Below are 27,927 nucleotides of genomic sequence, written 5' to 3'. Positions count from 1 at the left end.
CTCCTGCTCAGCTGATGTGCTGCAACTGGACCTGCCTGGACCGGTAACTGAACCTGAGTAAGTCCTCCTGACCCATGCTACAGTGAGTCATTGATTAGGGAAGGGTAAAAGTCCCTCCCCTTAGGTTACATTTACAGGCCCCCTCTTTAAACAATCCTAGGAGCTGCAAAACCCATTGCAGCATAGGCCCAAAAGTGTCAAATCAGTCATCCAACATTCTTCCATTACAAAATTGCTTTGCAACCTATCCAGACAATGAGTGCCTGGGCTAACCTGAACTATATAAACCACATTTATTCTTAGCCGCTTCCCCATTAGCCAGAAATGTCTAACTGGATGAAGGTAAGGGTGGAATGTCTAATTTAGCTACTGGTATAACAGGCTCTGAGGGAGGCGTTGGTTTTCACATTCTGTCATGGAATACAGATGATATGCCTCATAACCTGCAAAATGAAGATTGGCTGTTGCTGGTAAAAGATTTTGATGTAATCTGCTGCCAAGAAACTTGAGCAATAAAGGATTTTCATCGAGGTGATTTTTGATCATTTTGCACTCCAGCTATGCCATCTGCATCAGGCAGGCCAAAAGGGGACCTTGCAGTTTTGCTTTCTGTTAAAAGCTTAAACATCTAAGTCGAAATATTGAATAGTACTCCCTGGATACAAATTTTGTATCTTTCCCTCCCGAGTTTCTTTGATATAATAACTTCTTCTCTGAAGTCCAATGCGGCTTCAGCCATTGTATTTCACAGTGAAACAATCTCAAACATTATCCCTATTCATTGGGGAATATGCCAAAGCCAGGAGAGGTTTCGTTACATTTGGCCGTTATGAACCTCTACTGTGCCTTTAACATGGTGAACCAGGGAGAGCTATGGGACCTAATTGGAAATATGGGTTTCGATAACCCTCTGTTAGACTTACTCAAGCGTCTGCATTGGGGAAACATTGAGAAAGTATTCTATGACCAGGATTGAGAATGTTCCTCATTAGGTTTAATGGAGGTGTCAGACAGGGATGGATTTTAGCACCATTTTTATTCCTTTTTTACGTCAAAGGCCTTGATGGTGAGCTATTATGAAGGGGGGAGTATTTATCTAAGGCAGGGAATCACTGTGTCCCTGTCCTTTCATATGCCGACAATACAGCCCTCATTTCCCAAACAGCAAACGGTCACCAAACTTTATTGGATTCCTATATCAGTTTGGTGAATGCTCTTAGTTTAAAACGTAATCACTTGAAATCTTATTTTATGATTTGCGGCCTCAAAATACTAGAGGCCATTTATCAAAAAGTGATGCAGCACAACAAAACAATACGCCACATTCCGATCTTTTCCCAGCTCTGACGCTCAAATGCATTGCCTAGCACCAATGCAGGCACCCTTGCACCATGATGCAAGAGGGCCTGCATTGTAAGCAGTATTGTTTTTGTGCAGAAACCTTCCAGCACAAATCAATCCCCTGAGCCATTTTTCTCTTTCCATTTGAATAAATGGAGATATTCATCTTCGTTATGCCTTTCCTAGGAAGGTGTAGAATTGTTCACATTCTCAAGTCCACCAGTAATGGTAAATCGGGGAATATGTCAAAATTCATGGGTTTTGCGTGGGAACACCCACACACTACCCATGGGATGCCTCCCTGTGGCAGAGTAATGCGTCACAGTGATTTGTGCTGCGTGATTCTGGATGTATCAAGCCACTCCAGGCCGTGCAAGGTGGCCTTGCATGGCTTAATACATTTTACTTAGTAGTTGTGTCACCCTAGTGCCTCCTTTGCATGACACAAGGGTGATGCAACTCGCTAATAAATCTGCCCTCCCATTCCCTGCTGAGGAAAAGCTACCAAGGAATCTCAAGGCACATTTATGACAGAAAAGGAGACAGTTGATTCTGCAGATGAACCACACACGTATACCTTCCTCGGACATGAGTAAATGGCTGAAGCAGCAGTTGTTCAGTTGCCTTTTCATTGCCTCCATCAAACATGTGGACTAGCTGGCCGTTCACCATCTATCACAGCACTGGCTTTAACTGCTCTGACATTTGGGTAGGAGAACAAAAACTTGCTTTTTCATGTCTCTGATGTCTTATGTTTTTGTTAGACACTTCCCATGGAAGCCATAGACAACTTTGCTATTAAGAATGGTAAATACACTAAGAAACTGGAAACTGGAAACTGAGGAAGCTTTTAAAGTGTTATGATCCTCAGTGGCACAGCTATACCTTTGGCCGCCTGTGGCGACCCATGCTTTTGCCGCCCCATGGCGGCTGTATGTAAGAGCGGGGTGCTGGCTATTCCTGTGATGGCCGCAGGTAAGGGGGAGGCCGCTGCCACCAAAACTCATGCCACCCAGGACAGGAGGTTACCCCCCCTTGCAACGCCACAGATGAGATTCTCGTTTTACTGTAGGAAATGTATAAGCAATATCTTTGACTGAATTGCTTGATAGAATCCGTAATACAGTGATATATGATATATGATTCCATCATGGAAATATAAATGCCATGTTTTATTTGCAAAAATAAAACTCCCCGTGTAATTAAAAGAAAATCAATGGCTTAAGCTTGACACCTTCTGAAAGTTGCAAAACCTCTCTTTATCCAATCATTTTCAAAGAAGATTTTACACCAGACTTGTCCTAGAATTTTGTCTCTGGCAAAGAAACACCTATTGTTATATATTTCATCAGACCATTTGTAATGTTCTCAAACAATTCTTGAAGGTATGGTAAATTCTAACTCAAACCAACAAATAGTTTTTTTTCTCATTCCCTTTATTAAACAATGAATACATGACAAAAAACACACATTTGGTGATCTGAATGAAATAAAATTTACAAGAACTGAGATTAAAAAGCAAATATGTTTCTGTTACAGAATCAAAATGATTAAAAGAAACCCTCTTGACTTCCTTACAGGAATACTTTTGTTTGTCACAAATATAAACACCTGCCTACTTCATGAACACGGGTGTATCTGATATTTTGGTCAGAAATATCCAACCGTGATAAATTATTTGACATAAATTATAAAAGCAGCAAGTAAACACAGCTGTTCTTGGAAGGACCTATCAAAATATGGATAGTGTCACACTTAGAAAGTTTATTGACCACAACACATGCTCAAAGAAAATGAATCCTGCATGGCACAGAACAGTAAACTGGCTAAGCATGTCTCAGTTACATGTGTTCATGTATGGAAGACCCAGCTTCTCTTCCTTTGGTCTCAGTGCCAATGAACTTCTGACAAGTGTTTCCACAGCAAACTGATTGACTATTTCATCTACTAACTCAAAGGTCAGCTTTACATCCCATTATTGGAGAATATTTTTACACATACCAAAGTGTTGGTCAGTGCTTTGTGCATGAGTCACCCCAGTCCACTGTCAAAACTGTATCTTAAGAAATGGACAAGAGTTCCATACTTCCTTAAATTGCAGATTAAGAAAGACCTACATAGAGACATGTGATCAGAACTAACAGGGTTAATTTCATTTTTTGTAGTTGGGTCACTTCCTACCACCCACAGGTTTCACAAACACAATAGGTGAATTTTCACTAAGTCCGTGGTATATACTAGTCTAGTACGAAGTAAGGTTATAAAATAATAGCAGTGATCAGGAATATGTTGGAAATTGTGAAAAGTAAAATGGTACAGATTGAAAATCCCAGACACTGCATATGGAGGTACATATGTATCATGAAAGGAGTTCTCTAGAAGTCTGTGATAATGAAAAGTGTGACAAGAGAGGTGCATGAGAGGTGCAAGGCATTCTATGCACACTCCACACATACAGATGATCTGCATGCATGATATTCTTTGTAATCAATGGATAATTATTCATCTTGCTGCCTGTTAGAAGATTAGCATTGCAAATTGTAGTCTCTGTCTGAAACAAAGTGGGACATAGATCCTTCCTGTTGCTTTCATGTGTGTGAGAATGCATCCATAGGGCACCGTATGTATGACTAATACTCACATATCATCATAAACTTGGTATAGAATTAGCATTCAGTTTGGATTCATACAAATGTTCATGCCATTAGAAACAAATGCATGAAAAACACATTATCATATGAAACGTGATTTAAAGAGTAAACAAGACAACCAGTAATATTATAGAAATCACAAGTCATAGGGTGTAGGCAATGGGGCTTTACTGATGGGGCTCACAAAGCATACAATAGTTGGACTTGCTCGCTAGGTACTAAGCTATCAATATAGATCTCTCAATCCATGTCAAATTCATGAAAACAAAGCATTAAATGTCGCAACACTTTCAGCTTATTGTATTGCCTGACCTCTTCACTTTCATTTCTATTGGTACCATGGAAGCTTGAAGGTTCTACAATTGTGTTTCCGTGGGAACGATTGTCTGTTCTTTGCAAGCAATTTTTGGAATGCGTGTTGAATTTCCTGGGTCCTGATTCCATAGACAACTGGATGGAATGCAGGAGGTGCAAGGTACTGCAGGACAGTGAGAAGAACACCTGCAAACTTTGGCATGGACTGCTTTGCCCTGTTTGTAGTGGCAACAGCAATCATGGTGACGTAGAAGAAGCCTATTAAAATCAGGTGTGAGCTACAAGTGTTGAAGGCCTTGAAGGCAGCTCTGGAAGAACCTATCCGCAACACAGCTCGTATAATCATGACGTAGGAGTATGCCATAACTACTGAATTAAAGCCCAGGAAAATGATAAGCATGCCCAAGGAGTACAAACTGCTCTCAGTGTGGCTGTCACAGGCAAGCTGGGCCACTGGCAGGTTCTCACAGAAACAATGCTCCACCTTGTTATTCCCACAGTAGTTCAGCTTTGAGGCTAGCAGTGGAAACGGTAGAGAAAATACAGCACTGCTTGCTAGCAGTAGAGAGGCTGACTTTGTTGTCAGACTGTTCGAGATGATAGAGGAGTAGCGCAAGGGATTGCAAATAGCAATGTAGCGATCATATGCCATGAACATGAAGATAGACGATTGCATCCCCTGGCATACATAGATGGTGTACATTTGGCTGAAGCAGGCAGCCAAGCTTGTTGTCTGCAGATCAAACCAGAGGATGGTCAAGGCTTTGGGTGAAATTGACAGAGTGAGCGATAAATCCACAAAGGCAAGAAGGCAGAGGAAGGAGTACATAGGCTGGTGGAGGCTTGGTGCAGAGTAGATGGTTAAAAGAAGAGAGGAGTTGGCTGCAAGACTGACAAGGAAGAGACATGCCACAGGGATAGACAACCAATGCTGCCAGCTCTTTATCCCTGGGAAGCAGACCAAGTGAAATTCAGAGACACGCGAGGAGGTATTGGTCATGGCAGCCATGATGAAGTAGATTCTTAATGATGCACTGCAGAAAAACAAAATAATATGTATTACTTAGAATGAATCAATGTGTTCTATAAATATATTCAACCACTTATCAATAAAATAAGCATTCTGCTATCTTCTTGTTTCCCCTTCTTAATAGATAATTTATACTATTAATAATCCAGGACTAGGAGAACTGCAACAAATGCTTGCCGAGACGGCCCACATTCAAGTCATAGGTAAAGACTACACCTATGAACATGTCAACAGCGAGCCATTGAGCTCACTGATGAAGAAGGGTAAGTGAATGCACCCACCCTCTTCATTTCAAAAGGTGCTCTGTGAATTAACAAGACCACCGCACACACCACGGTCCTGAAGAAGGCCACCTGACTCGTAAGAGCAACCCTAAGGCCGAAACATGTTGACCCCCTAATAGGTGCTGTGGACCAATGATTAATCCACCCTAGCACCACAGTTTCATTTAACCATATCCCTTTCCTGACTAAATAAAGTTTCTTCAAACAGTGTTAGGAGATATATTTAGTCACTTCCCACGACTGTGAACCACACAGACAGTCTCCTGGTGGAGGTTATTTAATCACTTGGAGATCCAAACCCTCAAGTGATTAAGACCCATTGATGACACTGTCCACCTTACCACACAACAGGATAACATATAGAGCATACTGTGAAAGTGTGGTTGAGGGTCTCCGATACAACATCTGAGACTCTGCTTCATTGACACAGGTGATTCATTCCTCTATGATTGTCGGTCTACTAACGTTGGGAGCTGAATGAATCACTGCTTCTCTCTCCCGCATATTTATCTGGATAAGATTAGTAATAGTCAGACGTGGCTGTATTTATTATTCATTTTATGGCATTCCAAATAAATTTCTGCAAAACTCGTCTATTTTTTAATTTTTAAGTTTGTGCTCTTTAGCAAGAAGACATATTCTGACTGTACTCTTTGTTATAGCATGTTATCCAATTGTTATTTATGTGTCCTACTTGTAAAACAAATAATCAGAGATGCTATTTATAAAAATGTTTCTCACAGCTATTTTTCTAGGCTTAGTAGAAAGTGATTTATTTATTTTGTTGGCTTCTATTCCAGGTTAACTTAGTGAGTCAACACCATTGTGCATTGGTAACAACTCCTGTGACCATCATGAACACCACTCAGCTTCAAGCCTTAACATTGACTAAACATTTGCCCTGCAATGGCACATACTGATCTGGATATATGCAAACATTTCCCTACATTAACATGAGGGTTTCCCATGAACTGGAAAAGTAGGCGAGGTTGACTTCTTCCCCACTGGGCAATATTCCCCCACAGCCTCCCAAATATCAGCCTGCTATGTTAGAACAGTCAGCTGCTTAACCCCTTCGGTGCTCATGATGGAATGGTTCCCTCATGAGCACCGGTGCTCCCGTGCTCATGACAGAACCTTTCCATCATCAGAACAGGGGCACTAAATCCCACTGCTGCAAACAACAGAGGGAGTTCTCTTTTTCCCTTTTTATATTGGCCTCGAGAGGTTGGGGAAGAGCTTTCCCAACCTCCCGAGGCCAATTTACATTTTCATTGCAAGGTGCGCTGACATCATTGCAATGAAAATGAAACTGAAATGAGCCATATTACTCCTTTTAGCAGATGGTGGTACTACTGAATTGAAGCTCTTATTACCTCCTCGCCCGTCTTCCTTGATACACTGCTTACATATTGAGATTGTCTCTTTGCTACATAAGTTATTCCCTAGCTACACCAAAATATTTTCCCCAATATGGCCACTCCTACCCAAAAGCCACTAAAACGAGGGAACTAACAACAGGATATCCTGTTTTTTCCTTTCTACGATCAGAAAATGTTTTCCATGGCTCACCATATATTACGGCAATTTGTTCTTCTAATGAACTGTTTTGTTAACTTATGTTGTCTCCCCAGGTTGATTTGATCATGACTCATGGTCATTTGGTTGAGGACCTTCATTCTAAGCCTAGAGTGGCAGCCAGAAAGACAAAGGGGCATATTCTTAAGGATCTATCGCCAAGTTCTTGGCACTTTATTGAAGCCAAAGTCGCGACAAATTTATCGCCTCATTCACAAGCTGGTACCAACAGCCGATGCCACCAGTTTACCTGCGAAAGCATCCGCAAAAAACATTGCCACAGATGACCCCAGCAACTATCGCTAATGAGATGTAGAGTAGGCGTTCCCGAGCAAAAAGCAGTGACAACAACACACCTCAATATTCTCAACGACCAGCCAGATCGGCAAAAAGACCACAGAACAGGCAATAAGGCACGTTAGCAGCATTAAATTAACACCTGCTCTGACCTGGTGCAAAATTGGACGACAACCTGCACCAGAAAAGGGAGCCCAGCCCACAGACACACCTGAATACCAACAGATGCTATGGAACCACTGATCATGCAGCTCGGAGCCCCAACAAGGCCACAACACCCACAGCCACCACCTCCAGGACCGTCACCCCCCCGGACCCACCGCCTCCCCGGAGTACCACAGTGGAAGCACAGACAAAGACAGCAGACCTTCAGGAAATGCACCAGCCTAACAGACCTAATACCAGACAATGTCATTGCCCACTACAGGCTCAAAAGGACAACCATCCTCCGCATCCTGACCATCATTGCTCGCAGGCTGACAGTACCAACACAGCGGACAACCAACATCTCACCTCAGACAAAGCTGCTGGCTGTGCTGCACCTGTTGGCCTCTGGTACCTCCCAACCAATGACCGCCAGAGCAGGAGGAGCCTCACAGACAGCCCCATCCAAGTTCCTCACACCTGTCCTGGATGCAATCATCAGCTTGGTACCCCAGTACCTATGCGTCCCCCACAATGCGCAGGAACAGCTGGAGACCAAGCAAGGACTATACGTCATAGCTGGATTCCTGCACATGTTGGGGGCAATCCATTGCACACATGTCCTACTTGTGCCCCATGCTGACACTGCACACAATTACCGCAACAGAGAGCACACGCATTCCATCAATGTGCAGGCAATAGTGGACCACGGGGGAAACTTCACCAATGTTGTCGCCAACTACCCAGGCAGTGCGCATGATTCCTACATCTTCCGACAGTCCATCATGAACCAGCGCTTCCAGAATGGCACCTATGGGAACACACTGCTCGTTGGTAAGTTACCAAATGAAAACACCACACACCTCAACTCCACAATCATGAAACTCACAACTCTGGCAATGCACATGTTACAAAAACCCATACAACATGCCCACCCACCAGACACGACAGCACAACTTACTGTAGCAACCTGGGCTAGCCATGTACATGAGCCATCAACGGCATGGCGCCTCAGCCACACAATAGCGGAATGTGGGGAGAGGTGGGAACCAAGCATGTGCGAAGGAGGCAAGTGACCCATGAATGAGAATGTACACAATGGCAAGTGTGGCGGAGATGTGCTGGACAGACTGCAGTATGCAGACCACAGACATATCCATGTCAACATGCACTGCAGGTGTTTGGAGTGTAGTGGACAGTGGATGCAAACATGTCACCCCAGCCAGTGACGTCCTCCCCTTTAAGCGTGTGCGGAGTGGGCTGGCCCGGCATACGCCAGGCCAGCGCAGGGGTGTGAATAAAAAGCATGTAGCTCTGGGTGTGGTTCTCTTCTGGAATGGCCAACATGTCTGTCAGGGCAGCACCTCCTACCCCGCCACGAGGCCGACGCCGTCGCCGTGAGTGGTGTTGCCTGCGATCCTGTGCCCCTGCTGCACTCCGAACCCGTCTTGCCCGCCCCTGTGCAGCCAGGCCTCACTGCTCATCTGCCGACACCGGCGTGTGTCAAAGAGAGCCCACCACGTGCCGGCACAAGCTCCAAGCCTGACTCAGCCTCCTCAGCCCATCACGGCCTCCGCGACACAGGCCCACTGTACTCCTTTCTCGTTGACGTACTCTACAGCTGCCTCCTGCCTACACTACGGTCAAGCAGGTCGCACATTTCGAACTGAGTCTTGATTATACCATGGCCGAGTACACATATCTATGCAGAGTTTAAATCACTATACTCCCTTTGATGTGGTGACACCAAGTCTGTGCATAGCATCCCAACCACACACATCTGTGGGCCCTTGATGACTATGCCTTCAGCCTACACTGTGGTCCAGCAGGCCACACACCAATCCAATCGTGTCCGTACCAGGCAGGACTCAGCATTGTCGCTGGCTAAACACCCGCTCTGCTCTGCTGCTTCTACCTATGTCAGCCACAAGTCATCCCCACATGTCATTTCAACGTTGCGTGTTAGAGTTCTAGGATGAGCTTGCTGAACAGTGGTTGGCCCGTGCTGACCGCTGCCTCCAGCCTACACAGTGGTCAAGTAGGTCACACATGTGGGACTTATTCTTGATTTGTGTATGGCAGAGTTCATATCATTGCAAGCATAGAGAGGTGTAAGAGGAAGACGCGTTTGGGTCTGGAGGAAAAAAGCATCTTTGTTACGGAGGTGATCGAACACTGCCATTAACTGCTCTTGTGTCACTAACCTTGTGCATCGCGAGCCAATGACACTTTGCTGTGGGCCCCTGCTAACCGCTTCCTCGGGCCTACACTGCGGTCGAGTGGGTCACACATTGGGAATTCAGTGTTGATTTATTTATGGCTGATTTGATATCATTGTACTGGCCTCATTGCAGAGTTTGTGGCAAAAAGGAGGCTGTAGCATTCCACACCTCCATGTGCCGCTTCTGGCCGGCTTCTGCCCTCTGCATCATGCCCTGGAGGACACCTTCCACTGTCCCCCGAAACTCTCCGCTACATTCACCTTCGACATCGACAAGGACCCGATCAGCTCTCGTGGCCCTATCTCACTGCACCACAAGTCACCATCCCGTGGCGGTGTGACTGTGCCGGCCGCAGTGCATCCAGGGCCACTAACTATGCGCAGCTCAAGTCATGGACCCTGTCTGATAGCATATTGGATGGCCTCTGGGTCGATGGACTGGGGGTCATCAAGGCCAAGTGTCTGTGGTCCTGCGCTGTCCGCTGCCTCCGGCCTCAAGTGCGGTCCACCTGGGCTCACTCATCAAATCGAGTCCTGACCAGCACGGACGTCGCATCACAGCAGGATGCACAAGCCACCACCGCCTTGAACGACTCCAAACAACAGGGGCCATAGCCGGAAGTGTCTTACTGTCTGACTATCAGAGTTGCTCACACCTGTCGTGGGCACCATCATCAACTTGATACCCTGCTGAGTTCTTCAGGTGCCACTAACTCAGTGCACCACAACTCATGGACCATTCTGGTTGCATATTGGGTGAACACTGTACTTTCTCCGGCTACCACCATGATTCTTCACAGATGTTTCTGTTGTGCTGGTGTTTCTGTTTCTGCTTTAATTGTGATCACTGTTCAACTTGTTGCCAGCACCAACGACTCCATGAGGGCTGGCTTACACTCACCCCACTCACATCCATCCTAGGCGTCACTGTACATGTGACCCTGGCAATAAAGGTGTCGAGCGCACGTACCTGTAGCCAGTTCAACAAACTATCTGATCTAATCTCTTCTGATGACGGATAAAGAACCAGAAACACGTGTCTAGAGATCAGCACTATATGTGCCAACTGTGGCGAAACACTCAAATACTCTTGAAGCAAGCAAGTAACTGAAACTGCATTTACCATAATGCCAGGGGCGAACCTTGCTGGGAGGTGAAGTGGTGTGCTCCCACCCCTGTTCCTGTTTTATAGTACTCCTGTGAGTCATTGAGCTGACGAGCTCGTGGATGAAGCACCCGCATGCCTGTGAGAGGTACCTGACCTGAGAAAGGTGTTGGCAGCCTACTCAGCAAATCCCAAATTTGAAAGACTGTAATCTCTACTGATGACGGTTAAAGAACCAGAAACATGTGTCCAGAGATCAGCACTATCTGCGCCAACTGTGGGGAAACACTCAAATACTCTTAAAGCAAGCAAGTAAATGAAACTTTATTTACCATAATGCCAAGGGCGAACCTTGCTGGGAGGTGAAGCGGTGTGCACCCACCCCTGTTCCTGTTTTATAGTACTCCCGTGAGTCATTGAGCTGACGAGCTCGTGGATGAAGCACCCGCATGCCTGTGAGAGGTACCTGACCTGAGAAAGATGTTGGCAGCCTACTCAGCAAATCCCAAATTTGAAAGACTGTAATCTCTACTGATGACAATTAAAGAACCAGAAGCACGTGTCTAGAGATCAGCACTATATGCGCCAACTGTGGCGAAACACTCACATACTCATGAAAGCAAGCAAGTAACTGAAACTGCATTTACCATAATGCCAGGGGCGAACCTTACTGGGAGGTGAAGCAGTGTGCTCCCACCCCTGTTCCTAAACTATATGAGTGTGTCTGTGTGCTTATGATGTGTACATTAAGGCCCGGGCTCTAAAACATTACATCGGGCCGTGTACAGCGGACACAGCCATGTCACCGCAGGCAGCGTGTGAGACCTTGCACATGTAGCTTTGTCTTCTCCCAGTCAATATATAGGAGGAGTGAACTGGGCTGGCATATGCCAGTCCAGCGTGGGGGTGTGGATGAATATTCCGTGGCTCTGGGTGTGGTTCAGTGCTGAAAATGTGCAAAGACATGTGTCTCTGTCGCAGTGTGGATCTCCGTTGGGGAGTGTAGGTGGTCCCTGATGGGACTTAGACACTCATGTATGTGATCTAGTTCGGCTTCCATGAGGTAGAATCCCACCTGCACCTGTTTGGCCACCCCCTTCTGGCAGTCTGACACCTGGCCTTGAAATGCGCTGTGTGCTTTGGTGGGCTGGTGGGAGCCAGCCGTGGTGGTGGGTGCGTCCAGCTGTGTGGTCTTTGCAGGGGATGGGGTATACTCGATGCAGCTGGGCTGCCCTGCTCCAGGAGGTTGATTGCCTAAGATGTCTATTAACTGTTGTAGGGCGTCGGTGTCGGAAGTGTGAAGGTCCTCTTCAGCATCACTGAAAAGTTGTCTGGTCTGCTCTGCTGGAGGTGTTGCTTGCCCCTCTGTAATGTGAAGGCAAGATGCTTGTTAACATTGTGTTGGCATGTATGTTGACGCATTGTTCAAGTTTACATGCAGACTGCATGACAATGTACATTGTGACTGTTTGGGAGGAGTGGACGATTTGATGTGGGACAGTGGACATTTGGACTACATGACGTTGGTGAGGTTGTACACATACATTTTCATCTCACAGTTTCCTGCTATGTCAGATGTGATTGGCCATTTTTTACGCACAAGCGGACCCAGTTTTTCCCTCTGTTCTGCAGCGTAAGTGTTGCACTGTGTTCCACCTTGTCGTCCATGTGGATGTGCTGTCATCGCTGTGTGTGTGTGCTGCATTGCAGGAGAGTCCCCCCTGCAGCTGTGATTTTGCTGCCCCTTATCCCTTGGAGGTGGTGTGCCTTTGACTTATGTGCTTTTAAGGTGCTGTGATGTAGGCCACTTGGGTCATTTGTGCTCTTGGACGTATTTTGTGCTCTATTGCATTGTTTGTCTGCAGATGTATTATTGACGTCAGTGGTTGTTTGTGCACGTGGATGTGTCAGAGTGTGACCTGATCCTTTACGGATGTGGTCCACGCTCAGCCACCTCAATCTCGTGGCATGCACAATGTCATGATGATTGTACTCCACCCATGCTGCTCATCATGTAGTGACACTTGCATTGTCAGTTTGGATCACAAATACACATATTTGCTGTGTTTCGCATGGGTGCATGTGTGTGTTGTGGAATTGGTGATGTGTGGGGTGGGACCCCTTTGGAAACATGGTGGACGGGATCCGACTTGATGTTTGTATGTGTGCTGCAGTGTGCCACGGGGATCTGGGATCTGACCCAGGGTCATTGTGGGTGTGCGGTGTGCTATACCTCATTGAGCATGTGTGCCATTGTGCCCGTTACCCCCGTTCTCCCAGTCCCTGTTCGTTACTCATCCTGTTGATGTAGTGTCAGGTCATGTCGAGCAGTGTCCGGACTCCCGACTCCTTGCACCGCCTCCACACTTATGACTGTGGCCACTATTTGCTCCAGCTCCTCCTATGGCGCAGGACTTCCACCTCCATTTGTCGTTGCTGCCTCCCGGTTGGCAGCAGGTTTCTGCTTGGTTTGGCTTTTCACATCATGCCGGAGCATCTTGGCCTCCTTGACACTCCGACTGCATTCACGATGGAATGCTATTTTTACGTCAGTGTTGCCAATGACAAAGTGGAGGTGACGGACAGTTATTGTTAGTGTACTGTCACTTCTGTGATGACAATCGGGTTGTCATGTACCCCATCTTCCTCTTCTCCTTGGCCTTCCCCGACCCCGAGGTTCCTTGCTGGTGGTCTGTGGGTCTTGTGGGGTTCGCATTGATCTGGGCACTGGGTCCGGGTGCATCCATGTTGCTACGCAGTTTATTTTGGGTGTGTTTTTCTTGTTCTGCTTTTATAGTGCATTTTCCTGCATGGTGTGTGGGAATTGCAGGCCTGTGGCTGGTTTTGCAGATTTTTGTATCGCAATTGGGCTAATCGCAACTTCTTTCATGTTCGTGTTTGCATTTTTGCGGCGTTGCGTTGATTTTAATGCGGTTACTTGACGCGTTATCATGGGACTACCGCATGGTGCCGCCAGGTTGAGAATACTACGTTAACACAGCGTTGTTTTCCCGCGATAGACTGCGATATGCAAAGTTGCGTTAAGCTAATTTTGTGATGATTATCACGCGTTCTTGAGAATATCCCCCAAAATATAGACAGATTCATAAAGCAGCCATTCCGTATAGGAAGGAGGCTTTGCATCAGGATATTTGGGAAGATCTGGTAGAAGCCTACCACTTGAATTACAGCTCCAAGTTATGGGTAATTGTCAACCGTCCATTTTCTTAGTAATGATTCTCCTACTATTTATGATTTTGTAAACCCAGATACATGGGTGACCGACTTCTTATGCCCATATGGATCTATGTCTCTGTGGTTGGAAGGGAGGGGGCCTGTCTTGTCTCAGGTTATTCTAACCTATTGTTTGAAATAGACGAAGTCAAGGATACCTTTGGTTATATATGTAGCAATAAGGCTATGGCCCTGATGTGGTTCTAGTTGATTTATTTAAGTTGACTGCTAATTTGTGGACAACCCTCCTTACTATGTTTAAGAATTTTGCAGTAACACTGGAATCCCCTCTTTATGGATGTGCTCTGTGATTATTCCGACACGTAAAAAGGGAGACAAGAGTATCATTATTGGATTTTACCTTCAATATTGTTGGAAAGGCCATCTTAGCTCGGCTGCAGGAATGGCCAGAGCAGAATAGTATTCTTTCTAACATGGCTTTAGACAGGGGAAAAGCACTACTGACCTGAGATGTAAACCTTCCCCTTTCTGACGTAAAGATTCCCTTTTACCTTGTACTGACCATATCTTGCCACCCCTAGAATCATGCAACTGAGGTAGGGGTCATTCTGTTATGCATGTGCGTGCAGCCGAGCCACAGCTGAGCAGCACCTAATGTGGTGCTTCAACCGTATGATGTGCTGAAGCTCGGGGTCTGGGTTGCAACAAGACGCAAGCAGGGCAAACAACGTGTGTTTTCTGAGTGTTGTCACGAGATGCGGTTCACAATAAGCTGTGGTAGCGTTGTTTTCATTTTTTGCAGTTTTGTATAGCGTGAACTCGGCCTGAAGGTATTGGAGCTTTTACATGAGCACCAGGACATTACACAAGGGCATTATTTTGTAAGCATGGAAAATTAAGTGATTTGCCCAGAATCACAGGATGTTAAGCCAGCGCTGAGACTCAAATCCGATTCCCCACTTCCAAAGTCAGCATCTCTGGTCCTCACACCACATATTGTTGTAAATCGGGTTTATTTAACGCTCCCGAGTGCACTGCTGAAGCTCCAACAAAGATTCGAACACGCATCTCCACTGCAGCCGGCACAGGGAGGCATAAACACAGCACAATACGCACTTATTTTACATCTGCACGTTTTTGGAGAAATCCATCCTTGAAGGCTGGTGCCTACTCTCTCTGTTCCATCCCTCCTCAGCCCCCTCCCCCAAACTGGTTTCCAGGAGACAATAGCGTTATTTACATTTGCCCACTAATCCCAGCTCTCTCCGATGGCCCCTGATACCAGAAGACTGACACAGTTGTAGGGTCCTTTACCCTATCTGCTAATATAAAATTTCACCCACCATTAAAGTGGAAGCACAGCATGGGGCGCTTTTACAAAAAAAAAATCATTTGTTTATGAAGTTCACAAACAAATGCTTTTTTTGTGTGAAATCATCCCATGCTGCGCTTTCGCTTTAATGGCATCTGTTTTCAAAACAGATAAATAAAAGGCATTGTCATTTACAATGCCAATAGCTTAAACTCTCGCAAATGCGAGACCTATTGCATTGTAAATGCTTGTTATTCACATTATATATTAAATCATCCTTATGGCCTTTTTGTGTGAGAGAACCTTGATCTTCCCTGAATAGGGGTGGCTTTGGGTCTCTCATGACTTGGATTTATTTGTAAAATGTATGGAATCTCTTGACCTTTCTACTAATTTGGATATGGGTCCAAGATCTACGAAGAGCAGAAGACATACTATAAAGGGGGTGAATATTACAATGGTTGCCTCATTTACAAATATTGGGGTTTTGTATGAACAGAAGGTAACCTGCCATCCTTAGATTGTGGCCAAATGGTCACTCTTTAGGAGGAAAGTGGATGCAAACCTTGATTTTGCTGCCAGGCTCAGAAACAAACCAGTTCAAACACTTTTGAAGATCTTCGATGCAAAATGTAGGTCTGCAGTATCATATAGTGGCAAACTGTGGAGATATGTAGGTTGTTCTCAGCTCCAAGTGGTGGATAAACTTTTTTTTTAAATGTTTGCTGCCCTTGCCAAATGGTACATCCTCTTTCATTGTCCATGACGAGGTAGGATTGGAATATATAGTCGATCTAGTTATCCTCCGACATCTTTTAAAATGGCTGATGATATGGATCAATCCAGAACATGAGCTGAGCCAGCTATTTCTAAGCAAATGCCTCTTTCTGGATTAAGAAAAGAATGTTACATGGCTGAAATGTGTGCAAGAGAGTTTCCAGGCTCTTGGGTGGCCTGAGTTGTTACAGCTCCTGAATCTATCAGATGATTAGACATAGAATGAACTAAGGAGAATTTATTTGCCCACAGAAAATCTGACAGGGAAGCTTTAGAATTGCATAAAGGTTCGGTGAATGTGGTTGCTATGCTTAAAACAACCTTACTTATTGAGCCATATTTGATCTTCATTGACAAATGTTATCATTGTTTCCTCTGAACAAGATTTTGCCTTTGGATGCTACACCAACTGCTTGCATTTCCCAAAGGGTAATCATTTGTGGAGAATCCCCCCCCCCCTTGTCATTGTGAACATTTTCAAGACAAGATACCCTTCAGTATCTTTTATCAATCAATCAATCAATCAATCAATCAATCAATCAATCAATCAGGGGTTTATAGAGCTCGCTACTCACCCGAGAGGGTCTTAAGGCGCTAGGGGGGGTGCAGCTCCGGATCAGTCTAAGAGCCAGGTCTTGAGGTTCTTCCTGAAGGTGTGCAGAGAGGAGGAGCGTCTGATGTTGACTGGAAGCTCGTTCCAGGTCTTTACTGTGACATAGGAGAAGGATCTTCTGCCTGCTATGGTTCTGCAGATGCGTGGGGTCTCAGCCATGGCGAAGTCAGTAGAGCGAAGGTTCCTTATGGGTACGTGGAAGGAGATTCTCTCACTGAGGTATTTGAGTCCGATGTTGTGGAGGGATTTGTAGGCGTGGGTGAGTAGCTTGAAGGTTACTCTCTTCTCAATGGGGAGCCACTGCAGATCTCTTGGTGCAGGGTCATGTGCTCGTGTTGCGGGGTTCTGAGGACGAGTCTGGCTCCAATGGCCTGGATGGTTTGGAGCTTGTGTAGCAGGGTTTTGTTGATTCCGGCCTAGAACGTGTTACCGTAGTCCAGTCTGCTAGTTACGAATGCGTAGGTGATAGTCTTTATGCATTTGTGGGGGATCCACTTGAAGGTCTTGCGGAGAATGCGGCGGGAGTTGAAGCAGGTCGAAGCGACGGCGTTGATCTGGTGGGTCATGGTGAGGGAAGAGTCTAGAATGATGCCGAGGTACCGGGCGTGGTCCATTGGGGTGGGTGGGTCTCCGAGGGCAGGGGGCCACCAGTAGCTCTCCCATGCCATGGAGGAGGGAAAAAGGATGAGGGCCTCGGTCTTCTCCAAGTTCAGTATTAGGCAGCTGTTGTTCATTCAGGCTGCGACGTCATTCATTCCTTCTTGAAAGCTGATTCTGGTGTCTTCTGTGTTCTTCATGAGAGAGAGGAGGAGCTGGGTGTTGTCGGCGTAAGATATTATGCTGAGCCCATGCTGTCTGACGATTGGGGTGAGGGGGGCCATGTAGATGTTGAAAAGCGTGGGGTTGAGCGAGGATCCTTGGGGTACTCCACAGTTGATCTCTGTAGGTTCGGAAAAGAAGGGAAGAAATCTGGTCCTTTGGGTTCTGCCGGAAAGAAAGGAGCAGATCCAGTCGATTGTGGTTCCTCGTATGCCGGCGTTGTGGAGTCTAGCTGCGAGTGTGCGGTGTGAGACAGTGTCGAAGGCCGCGGAGAGGTCTAGTAGGATAAGGGCCACAGTGTCGCCCTGGTCAAGGAGCATGCAGATGTCATCGGTGGCGGTGAGGAGGGTGGTCTTGGTGCTGTGGTTGCTGCAAAAACTGTACTGGTAGAAGTTGAGGATGACATTCTCTTTGATGAAGGTGGTCAGCTGGGCGTTGATGAATCTCTTGGTGACTTTGGCTGTGAAGGGAAGGAGAGAGATGGACTGGTAGTTTTTCAGGTCCGTCGGGCCGGCCGAGGGTTTCTTGAAGAGAGACTTGACTTCTGCCCACTTCCAGTCGTGGGGGAAGATGCCGGATTTGAGGGAGGTGTTGATGGTCCGGCCTAGTTCCGGAGCTATGGTGGCGGCGACTCTGTGGTAGCTGTGTGGAGGGCAGGGGTCAGTGGGGGCTCTCCTGAGTGGGTTTTCTTCATGGTCTTGGTGGTGTCTACAGTGGTGGCTGGTTTCCATGTGGTGATGGTCGGCCGGTTGTTGGTAGTGGAGAGGGTGGTGGTGTCAGAAGTCTGTTCTCTGAAGTTGTCATAGAGGGCCTTGATCTTCAGGTGGAAGTAGGAACTGAGCTTGTTGCAAAGGTCCTGGGAAGTACTTACGTCCGTGGCTTCGCTGGGGGGTTTGGTGAACTGCTGTATGACGTTGAAGAGTTCTTTTGCGTTAGAATGGATTTTGTTCTTGATAAAGGTCCTCTTGGTGGCTCTTAAGTGCTGGTGGTATTCATTCATGGCGTTCCTGTTGTTGTTCCGGTCTTCGGTGGTTTTCTTGTTCCGCCAGAGTTTCTCGAGGCATCTGCAGGAGCGCCTGGCTTCTTGGAGGTTGATGGTGAACCAGGCGGCCTTCAGGGGGCGTTGATTGATGGTGTGGCGCGAGCTTGTCGGCGCATCTGGAGATCCATCGGTGTAGTTCTCTGGCTGCGGAGTTTGCATCAGTCGTGGTGGAGGGGGGTGTGTAGGAGGGTGGTGCGGAGGTGTTCCTCTGTGATCTTGCTCCTGTTCCTTTGGGGTGGATGCGGGGTGGGTTTAAGTGCGATGGTGGAGTTGAAGGTTAAGTGTACGCAGTGGTGGTCTGTCCTGAGGGGCTCTGTGGTGTGGCTGAAATGGATGTTTGTCCCTCCTGTGAAGATGGAGTCGAGGGTGTGTCCGGCTCTGTGGGTAGGGCTGGTGATGAGCTGCTTCAGTCCGAGGTTGTCCAGGAGGGTGGAGGAGTTGGGGTTGTTGCTTGGCAATTTGGTCTGGACTGTTCCCATGATGCACAGGATCAAGACTGATTTGCATATGGCTGGCCCTAAACTGGGGTGGCATGGTGAGCAAAAGAATGATGGATTTAACCCAGATCTTTTGACTGGGGGTGAATGTATGATTTATTCAGCATTCCGTCCATTATTTGTTTGCGTAGTGCTTTTCACCCTAAGTGGGATGGGTATGCCCAGAAATGGGACCCTTGCTCACTGTGCCACTGGATTCAAGCTAGCCTGGCCGATGAAGGGTAATACCGGGAAACCGGTCCCAGGATGTCTGTTTCTGATCCAGGGAAGACCTGGCTTGGCAGTTCAGTCTGGACTGTTCGCATGAGGCACAGGGTCACGACTGATTTGCATATGGCTGTATCTAAACTGGGGTGGCATGGTGAGCAAACGAATGTTGGATTTAACCCAGATCTTTTGACTGGGGGTGGATGTATGATTTATTCAGCTTTCCATCCATTATTTGTGTAGTGAGTGGGTGGTGTTCAGCATCGATCTGTGGCAGTTGTTGTTTCTTCCGGGGTTAAGTGCGAGGAGGACATCTGAGTCATAGCGGCGGATGGTTGGAGAACCAGGCAAAAACCATGCAAAAACACATCTGTTCCCTCACCAAAGGAGTGAACTTCCAACGCAGCAGACTAAGGAAGCGCAAACCCTTTCTCCCTGCTCATGACCTATAGGTGGCAGTGCAAGTATTAGTGATCGCAAAGCTGGACTATGGCAGCAAAATGCTTTGCGGCTTGCCCAGAGATAAAACGGCTCCTCTTAGGGTGACTCTCAATTCTGCTGCTAGGCTCATAACTGGCACTAAAAAAATACAAACACATCTCTCCGGACTTGCTGGCCCTGAATTGGCTTCCATATGAAGCTCGGATACAGTTAAAAATTGCATGCATGGCACATAAATCCTTCCATTTCAAGAACCCACTGTACATCGCTCAGAAACTGGAGTTCTCATGTGGTTCAAGAGCCTCCAGAAGCGCCAGCACCCTATTAATCAGACCACAAAAATTCAAGAAAAAAAAGACCTATAACCGAGCCTTCTCAGGTATGGCTCCGAGGATCTAGAACTCCCTTCCCCCCGAAGTCAGTGTGAACCCTTCCACTGTCCTCTTCAAAACCAAAGTCAAAGGGCTCTTGATGAAGAAATTTCTGCCTCAGTCTGGCTTCCCCATTTGATTCTGGGGCCATAGCCGTTGCATTGTGGCCCAGTTACTTGGCACACAAGAATGTCGGACTTTTTAAGACTGTGTACTTTTTGCTTTATTGATTCTGTTTGTTTGCCTGTACCCGTCTTGCTTCATAAAATGTAAAGCGATCTGATACCCTCAGTGGTCATGTTCCCGCCACATAAAACTTTATAAATAAATAAATAAATAAGGGTCCGGTCACTCGCTCGATCTTCTGTGTAGCAGCCTCCATTAAATAGGGGAGGGGGAGGGAAAGCGCAGCTGGGAGGCGGGGAGGGTGGGAAGCGGCAGGCAGGAAGTGGTTGGGGCCTACATCGCCGCAGAATCGGCATAGAGAGCAAAAGGAGTATAACCAGAAAAAAACTATACCCTGAATTAAACCAAGACAACTAACTAAAAACTAAGTAAAAACTAGGCAAAAGCACACCAGGGCAGGCACCAAAACAGGGCTGGCACAGAGACCGGGTCGAGAGCAGTCTCGAACATTGATCTACCAGTCAGCGGCAGTGACGGCCAAGCAGAGCTGTGTGGAGCGAGAGCAGTACCTAGGTCACAAGCAGCAACGTCCAGTATAGGGCGTGCCACCGGGCGGTGACGTGGGGTGGGGAGGGGCAGGGTGGGGGTTGTAAAATGCGGCATACAGACAATTTCACGTAAGTAACGAGAAAAAAATAATGAATTTCGTTGCGCGCACTGCATCGCCAAATACGATGCAGCAAGCGCAACAAAACTCGTTTTTTTTTTTCATTGCTTACCTGAAATCGTCCATATGCCACATTTTACAACTCCCCCATCCTGCACCTCCCCCGCCCCACGTCACCGCCCGGTGGCACGCCCTATACGGGCCGTGTCTGGTCGCAAGTTCAGCATTACAACAAACAAATGATGGACGGAATGCTGACAATACAGACATTCTCCCCCAGTCAAGAGATCTGGGTTAAATCCATCGTTCTTTTGCCCACTACACCACCCCAGTTTAGACATGGCCATATGCAAATCAGTCTTGACCCTGTGCCTCATGGGAACAGTCCAGCCCGAACTGCCAAGCCATGTCTTCCCTGGACCGGAATCAAGCATCCTAGGACCGGTTTCTGGCTATCAGCCGTCATCAGCCAGGATAGCTTGACTCCTGTGGCGTAGTGAGCACGGGTCCCACGTCTGGGAATACCCATTCCACTTAGGGCAAAAAGCGTTACAACAAACAAATGATGGACGGAATGCTGACAATGCAGACATTCTCCCCCAGTCAAGAGATCTGGGTTAAATCCATCATTCTTTTGCCCACTACACCACCCCAGTTTAGACATGGCCATATGCAAATCAGTCTTGACCCTGTGCCTCATGGGAACAGTCCAGCCCGAACTGCCAAGCCATGTCTTCCCTGGACCGGAATCAAGCATCCTAGGACCGGTTTCTGGCTATCAGCCGTCATCAGCCAGGATAGCTTGACTCCAGTGGCGTAGTGAGCACGGGTCCCACGTCTGGGAATACCCATCCCACTTAGGGCGAAAAGCGTTACAACAAACAAATGATGGACGGAATGCTGACAATCCAGACATTCTCCCCCAGTCAAGAGATCTGGGTTAAATCCATCGTTCTTTTGCCCACTACACCACCCCAGTTTAGACATGGCCATATGCAAATCAGTCTTGACCCTGTGCCTCGTGGCAACAGTCCAGCCCGAACTGCCAAGCCATGTCTTCCCTGGACCGGAATCAAGCATCCTAGGACCGGTTTCTGGCTATCAGCCGTCATCAGCCAGGATAGCTTGACTCCAGTGGCGTAGTGAGCACGGGTCCCACGTCTGGGAATACCCATCCCACTTAGGGCGAAAAGCGTTACAACAAACAAATGATGGACGGAATGCTGACAATGCAGACATTCTCCCCCAGTCAAGAGATCTGGGTTAAATCCATCGTTCTTTTGCCCACTACACCACCCCAGTTTAGACATGGCCATATGCAAATCAGTCTTGACCCTGTGCCTCATGGGAACAGTCCAGCCCGAACTGCCAAGCCATGTCTTCCCTGGACCGGAATCAAGCATCCTAGGACCGGTTTCTGGCTATCAGCCGTCATCAGCCAGGATAGCTTGACTCCAGTGACGTAGTGAGCACGGGTCCCACGTCTGGGAATACCCATCCCACTTAGGGCGAAAAGCGTTACAACAAACAAATGATGGACGGAATGCTGACAATGCAGACATTCTCCCCCAGTCAAGAGATCTGGGTTAAATCCATCGTTCTTTTGCCCACTACACCACCCCAGTTTAGACATGGCCATATGCAAATCAGTCTTGACCCTGTGCCTCATGGGAACAGTCCAGCCCGAACTGCCAAGCCATGTCTTCCCTGGACCGGAATCAAGCATCCTAGGACCGGTTTCTGGCTATCAGCCGTCATCAGCCAGGATAGCTTGACTCCAGTGGCGTAGTGAGCACGGGTCCCACGTCTGGGAATACCCATCCCACTTAGGGCGAAAAGCGTTACAACAAACAAATGATGGACGGAATGCTGACAATGCAGACATTCTCCCCCAGTCAAGAGATCTGGGTTAAATCCATCGTTCTTTTGCCCACTACACCACCCCAGTTTAGACATGGCCATATGCAAATCAGTCTTGACCCTGTGCCTCATGGGAACAGTCCAGCCCGAACTGCCAAGCTGGTCGAAAGTTCAGGGCACTCACTCGATCCTCTGCGCAGCTGCCTCTATTAAATAGGGGAGGGGGAGGGAAAGCGCAGTTGGGAGGTGGGGAGGGAGGGAAGTGGGCGGGCCTAAATCGCCACAGAATCGGCGGAGAGGGCAAAAGGAGTATAACCAGAAAAACACTAAACCCTGAATTAAACCAAGACAACTAGCTAAAAACGAAGTCAAAACTAGGCAGAAGCACACTAGACACCAGGGCAGGCACACAAACAGGGCAGGCACAGAGAGCGGGTCGAGAGCAGTCTCGAACCCTGCACTGCACTGTCAGCGGCAGTGACGGCCAGGCAGAGCTGCATAGAGGGAGAGTGGTACCTAGGCCACAAGGTCAGGGCACTCGCTCCTTGTCTATCTGTGATTTCCATTGTGATCTTCCTCACATATTTATTATTCCCTTTTTTAAAGTTATGAATTTTATGCAGGTCAGACCTGCATCAATGTCTTTACAGGTGCTAACTACAGAACATATGTGTTTGTCAGTGGGTGGATTTTTAAGGGGCGCTGTAAAGAAAAGATTGTGTCTTGATTATTATTTGTTTTAATTGTTTCTATATGATTACGTGATTGTTGTGTTAATTTAGGTTTTAACCATATTTAAACTTCTGATGTTTTTAATGTCGCATGTATTTATTGTTGGCTGCATGTTTTATGTAAATTATTTTCTGAAATATATATTTATGCCTGACAACTTAGGTTGACTTTTTTCTATGTAAAGATTCACTAATGCAATCTTTTAGCTTTACCTTGGTCACTATATCCTCACAATTACAGATAAATTCAGACAGGAAACAAAGGGTCAGATTTACAAGCCCCTCTTCGCCACTTTTGCGTCGCCTTTGTGTCACTTTCGTGACTCAGCCGCGGCGCAAAGCCAGCGCCATGCTTCAGGGTATTTACAACGTGACGCATCTAGGGAGATGCGTCACATTGTAAAGCCCTGCACCACATGAAACCTGCGTTAGGTTCCATGTGGGCGTTCTGGCACAAAGGGGAGGCATTCCGTCGCAGGAACGCCTCATAAAAGTGGCTCTGTGAAATCTACAAGATTTCATTCAGTCACTTTTCCGACCCCGCTGCATCAAAACCTTGCGCCTGCTTGTAGCAGGCGTAAGGAGTGACGCAGCACAGTTAGTATAGGGTGCCCCCGAGCAGTGCTGGAGTTGCATCGCGCTTGCGACACAACTCCAGCACTGCGTCACCTTTACGACATCAGATGCGTCACGCATCTGTCTATTCTTGCGCCATGGTGCACCGCTTTGTAAATGCGGCGCATCCATGATGGCGCAAGAGGTGTCTGCCATGATGCAAAATAACTGGTGCATCCCTGCTGATATGCGGGGATGCGCCAGTTATTGTAAATCTGCCCCAATGTGTTTAAATGTGTAGCCATTAAACACCATGCCCTGCCCCTCGCCTGGTCCTTACTTTGCAAAATCTCCACAGTGCTCAGCACTCAGGCACATGCAGACAGTCCCTCCGGCAGTGACGGATGCATATGTGAGGAGTCAGGCTCGGACCAGCCGGTGCCTCCTACATGACATCAGCGCATGTGCGAGTCAGCGTCTCAGGTCGCTGTGTCTCGTACATGTGCAGTATCCAGTTTGAAGCAAAAACGGGCAACTCTGTTCTGCCCTGAAGCGTCATAACATATTTGAGATCTCAGCTCCACTCCTCACCTGTTCGTAACCCACCCCCTCATCTTTAATGGCTGTGCATCCCTGCTGCAGCCCTCTCCTCGCCATTCCATCTGTGTTCACCCCCCCTCGTCATCACACCCCTCCTCTCTCCACCCACCGGATCATTCATCTCTCCCCGACACTGCCAACCGACACCTAATAGCCGACATAGCACCATCATGGCAAAAGTCCCCCCCACAAAGCATGAATGCCCGCAAATAAAACACACCACACAAGTTTATACTTGGGGAAAAAACTGCTGCAGGTTTATTACATACAACGTTATGTAATCTGGTGGGTTAGCTTACGGGCGATCCAAGGACAGGCAGCCTTCTCGCCACCTGCCTGCCTGATGAGCCTAGCAGCACCGTGGCGAACCACTTAGTACTGCACCTTCTGGTGATCCCCTTCCCGGATCACCAGACCACCCTAGGTCTATTATACTCACGCCCTTCTGGGTGGAGGGTAGCTAGACAAGCCCCCTGTTGCTCAGGCCCACAACCACCCGAAGGACTAACGGGGCGCCAACATAGAATTCGTGAACCTCCCATGAGGCTCCTGGGTTTCAGCTCTGGCACCCCTGTGTGCCGCGCAGAGGTACCGTTCTGTACCCGTATGCTTCCAGATTGCCCTGTAACTCCACCACAGCCCTGGAGGCGGCCAACCGTCGCCGCCGGGGCCCCCCACCAATTGCTCTAGTCTATTACCTGCAACCATTATGTGCTAGCGCCTCCTCCAAGTCTAACAAGAACAAGTCCATCCCCACTGGAGTGAGATGTACCCCGTCAGACTCGAAGTATCCTCTGACCCTTTCCTGAATCATTTTGTGTCTGATAAATCCCAGGCCCCTTTGCTGAGTGTACTTGCGCATGGAGCTGTTCACCCGTCTCCTGGACCGCTCCACTGCCTCGCCAGACTTGGCACCCTGCCAGACCCTCCGTGGCACAATCTCTGACCACCAGAGCTGGCACTGACCTAAGCGCTTGCTCAGTTCCCCCAAGTCAGTCTTCATGGCATGCAGGAGCAAGGTCCTCCCAGAGGCAGTCAAGTCATTACCCCCAGGTGGATCACCAAAAAATTAGGCGGGGCACCCAACGTTGCTAGCGAGTGCTCCAGTTTGTTCATGAGGCTGCTCCATCTCATCCCTGGAAAACCCAACCACTCAAACTTTGTCTGCGAGAATCAACGCATCCAGTTCCTGATCGAGCCAACCGGGAGATGGCAGAGTGTCCAATGACCCACACACGTGACCCTGATGAAACAAAGGACACGTTTCAACTCAAAAAGTTTATTGCCATAAACAATATGTCATTGCACTACAACCACCAAACCATAAAACATGTGGCACACAACACTGCAAGTTACAGTCCTATTTACACTGAGCAGGCCCCATCAGGGGCGGATATATCGCTTATAACACTGTGACTCCCAGCGCCCTACTTTCTTAACACGTGCAGGTTCCAAACCTGCTGAGAATGCAGTGATGGCTGCCCCAATCCTGAAGGAGTGGCTTGAATATTTTTCATCAGCCTGGAGAAGGCCGACCTTGGACAGGCAAGCACCCATTACCCGCTCGACCTGGAAAATGGTTAGGGGAACTAGGTCTGTGTGAATCAATAAGTACCCAGGTGCTGCAGGGCGAAGAGAGATGAAATCCCGAACCCAGGAAACCGGACAGTATCTTGGGTCTCGTAAAGGCAATAACTCCATCTCTACACCCTTCCCTTTCTGGTCTGTCTTTGACCTCCTGAGGTGGATTGTCAACTCACCCTCCAACCGAATATCCACTATGCCCAGGGCATCTCCTGACCTATCTGATTTGGACTGTGCCACTAACTCGCTGATACGGAACGCTCCAAAAAATGCTAAGCAAAAGGCGGCGGAAAAGAGGGACGCCTCGTATGGCGAGTGGGTGACTCCTCCCAGGAGGTCCAGCATGGCCTGCAGGATGGGGAACGTGATGGGGGACCTGTTGTCTGGCACCCGGGGCTCTTCCCTGACCCACCCCTTCAGTGCCGCCCTGATAACAAAGGACTTGGTAGGGTCCTGTCCTCCCATAAGCTTGACATCGTGACTGACCGCCTCTAAATGACCACAGACCCAAGAGTGGCTCTTTCCCTGTTTTTTGGCCCAGACCACAAACGCCTGTACCTTGCCCTCCAAGGGTACCCCGGCCAGGCCCAAGACATCAGCCACATTGTTGAAGGAGGTCAAGAGTGCCAGGTACCGTTTCCTGGTACCTGGGGCCAAGGCCCGTTCCCCTATGGCTCTTAACTGTTGTTCCACTCCAAGATCCTCCAGAGGGTTGCCGAGAAGGGGTCATCTCTGCTCTTGCCTGCGGCCAGGCCTCCCGGAAACGGAGCCACTGAAAACGAGAGAGAGCGTCAGCCGCCACATTCTTGACCCTCTCAATGTGTCGAGCTCTACACTCAAAGTTGCAGCGCAGGCTCCCTCTGGCGAGCTCCCTGAGCAGGCAGAGCACCAGCGGGCACTTGGCAGTCTGCCCGTTGATGACCTGCACGACCGTCATGTTGTCCGACCAGAAAAGGACCTTTCTGTCCGTCAAGATCGTAGGCCACAGGTGGAGGGATTTGACAATTGGGAAAAGTTCCAAAACAGTGATTTTGGAAGTGATGCCGCACTTGCACCAGGCATTGGGCCATTCCTGTGCGCACCATTCCTCGCACAGGATTGCCCCACAGCCCTCCTTCGCAGATGCATCCGTGAACAAGCTGAGCTCGGGACTGTCAGCCCAGGGGGCCCTCCAGATACCCGTTCCATTGAAGTGTGACAGGAACTCCCCCCACATAACAAAGTCCTTCTTCAAGCCTGCCTCCAACTTGACCAGGTGGTGTTTTTTAAATACGTTAGCTGTGGCCCTGGCTAATCTCCTGGCAAACACTCGCCCCACCGGAATGACTCTGGCTGCAAAGTTTAGCTTGCCCAGGAGGCTTTGGATGACACACAAAGGAGCTTTGTCTTTCCCCAGCAGTGACTGGATGTCCTGACACAAAGCCTGGACCTTCTCTGCAGGGAGCCTAGACATGCCCGTCACCGTGTCCAGCTCAATGCCCAAAAAGGTGAGAACCTGCGCAGGACCCTCCGTCTTACCAGGTGCTAATGGCACCCGAGGTGTCTTGCCAATTCCTGAAAGCAT

At 48.0% G+C, this 27,927-nt stretch overlaps 1 protein-coding gene across 1 annotated transcript; it reads right to left on the bottom strand.

The window, feature by feature from the left end:
- Nucleotides 1-4,320: 4,320 nt before the first annotated feature.
- Nucleotides 4,321-27,927, bottom strand: LOC146806268 (olfactory receptor 56A1-like). Its single transcript, XM_085623921.1, has 2 exons — nt 27,200-27,927; nt 4,321-5,341 (listed from the first exon to the last, which is right to left on the bottom strand). The coding sequence occupies exons 1-2, from the start codon at nt 27,925-27,927 to the stop codon at nt 4,321-4,323; spliced, it is 1,749 nt and encodes a 582-aa protein (XP_085480047.1).

The sequence above is a fragment of the Triturus cristatus genome, chromosome 8 (assembly GCF_964204655.1).
Source record: "Triturus cristatus chromosome 8, aTriCri1.1, whole genome shotgun sequence".
Lineage (NCBI taxonomy): Eukaryota > Metazoa > Chordata > Amphibia > Caudata > Salamandridae > Triturus > Triturus cristatus.
Note: the sequence above shows the minus strand (reverse complement) of the source record. Positions and strands in the feature narration are given on the sequence as shown.

Coding starts and splice junctions, on each gene's coding strand:
- LOC146806268 (XM_085623921.1), bottom strand. CDS start 27,927: ATGCTTTCAGGAATTGGCAAGACACCTCGGGTGCCATTAGCACCTGGT. Junction 5,342..27,199: donor AGCCTGCGCTGCAACTTTGA/GTGTAGAGCTCG, acceptor GTTTTTCTGCAG/TGCATCATTAAGAATCTACT.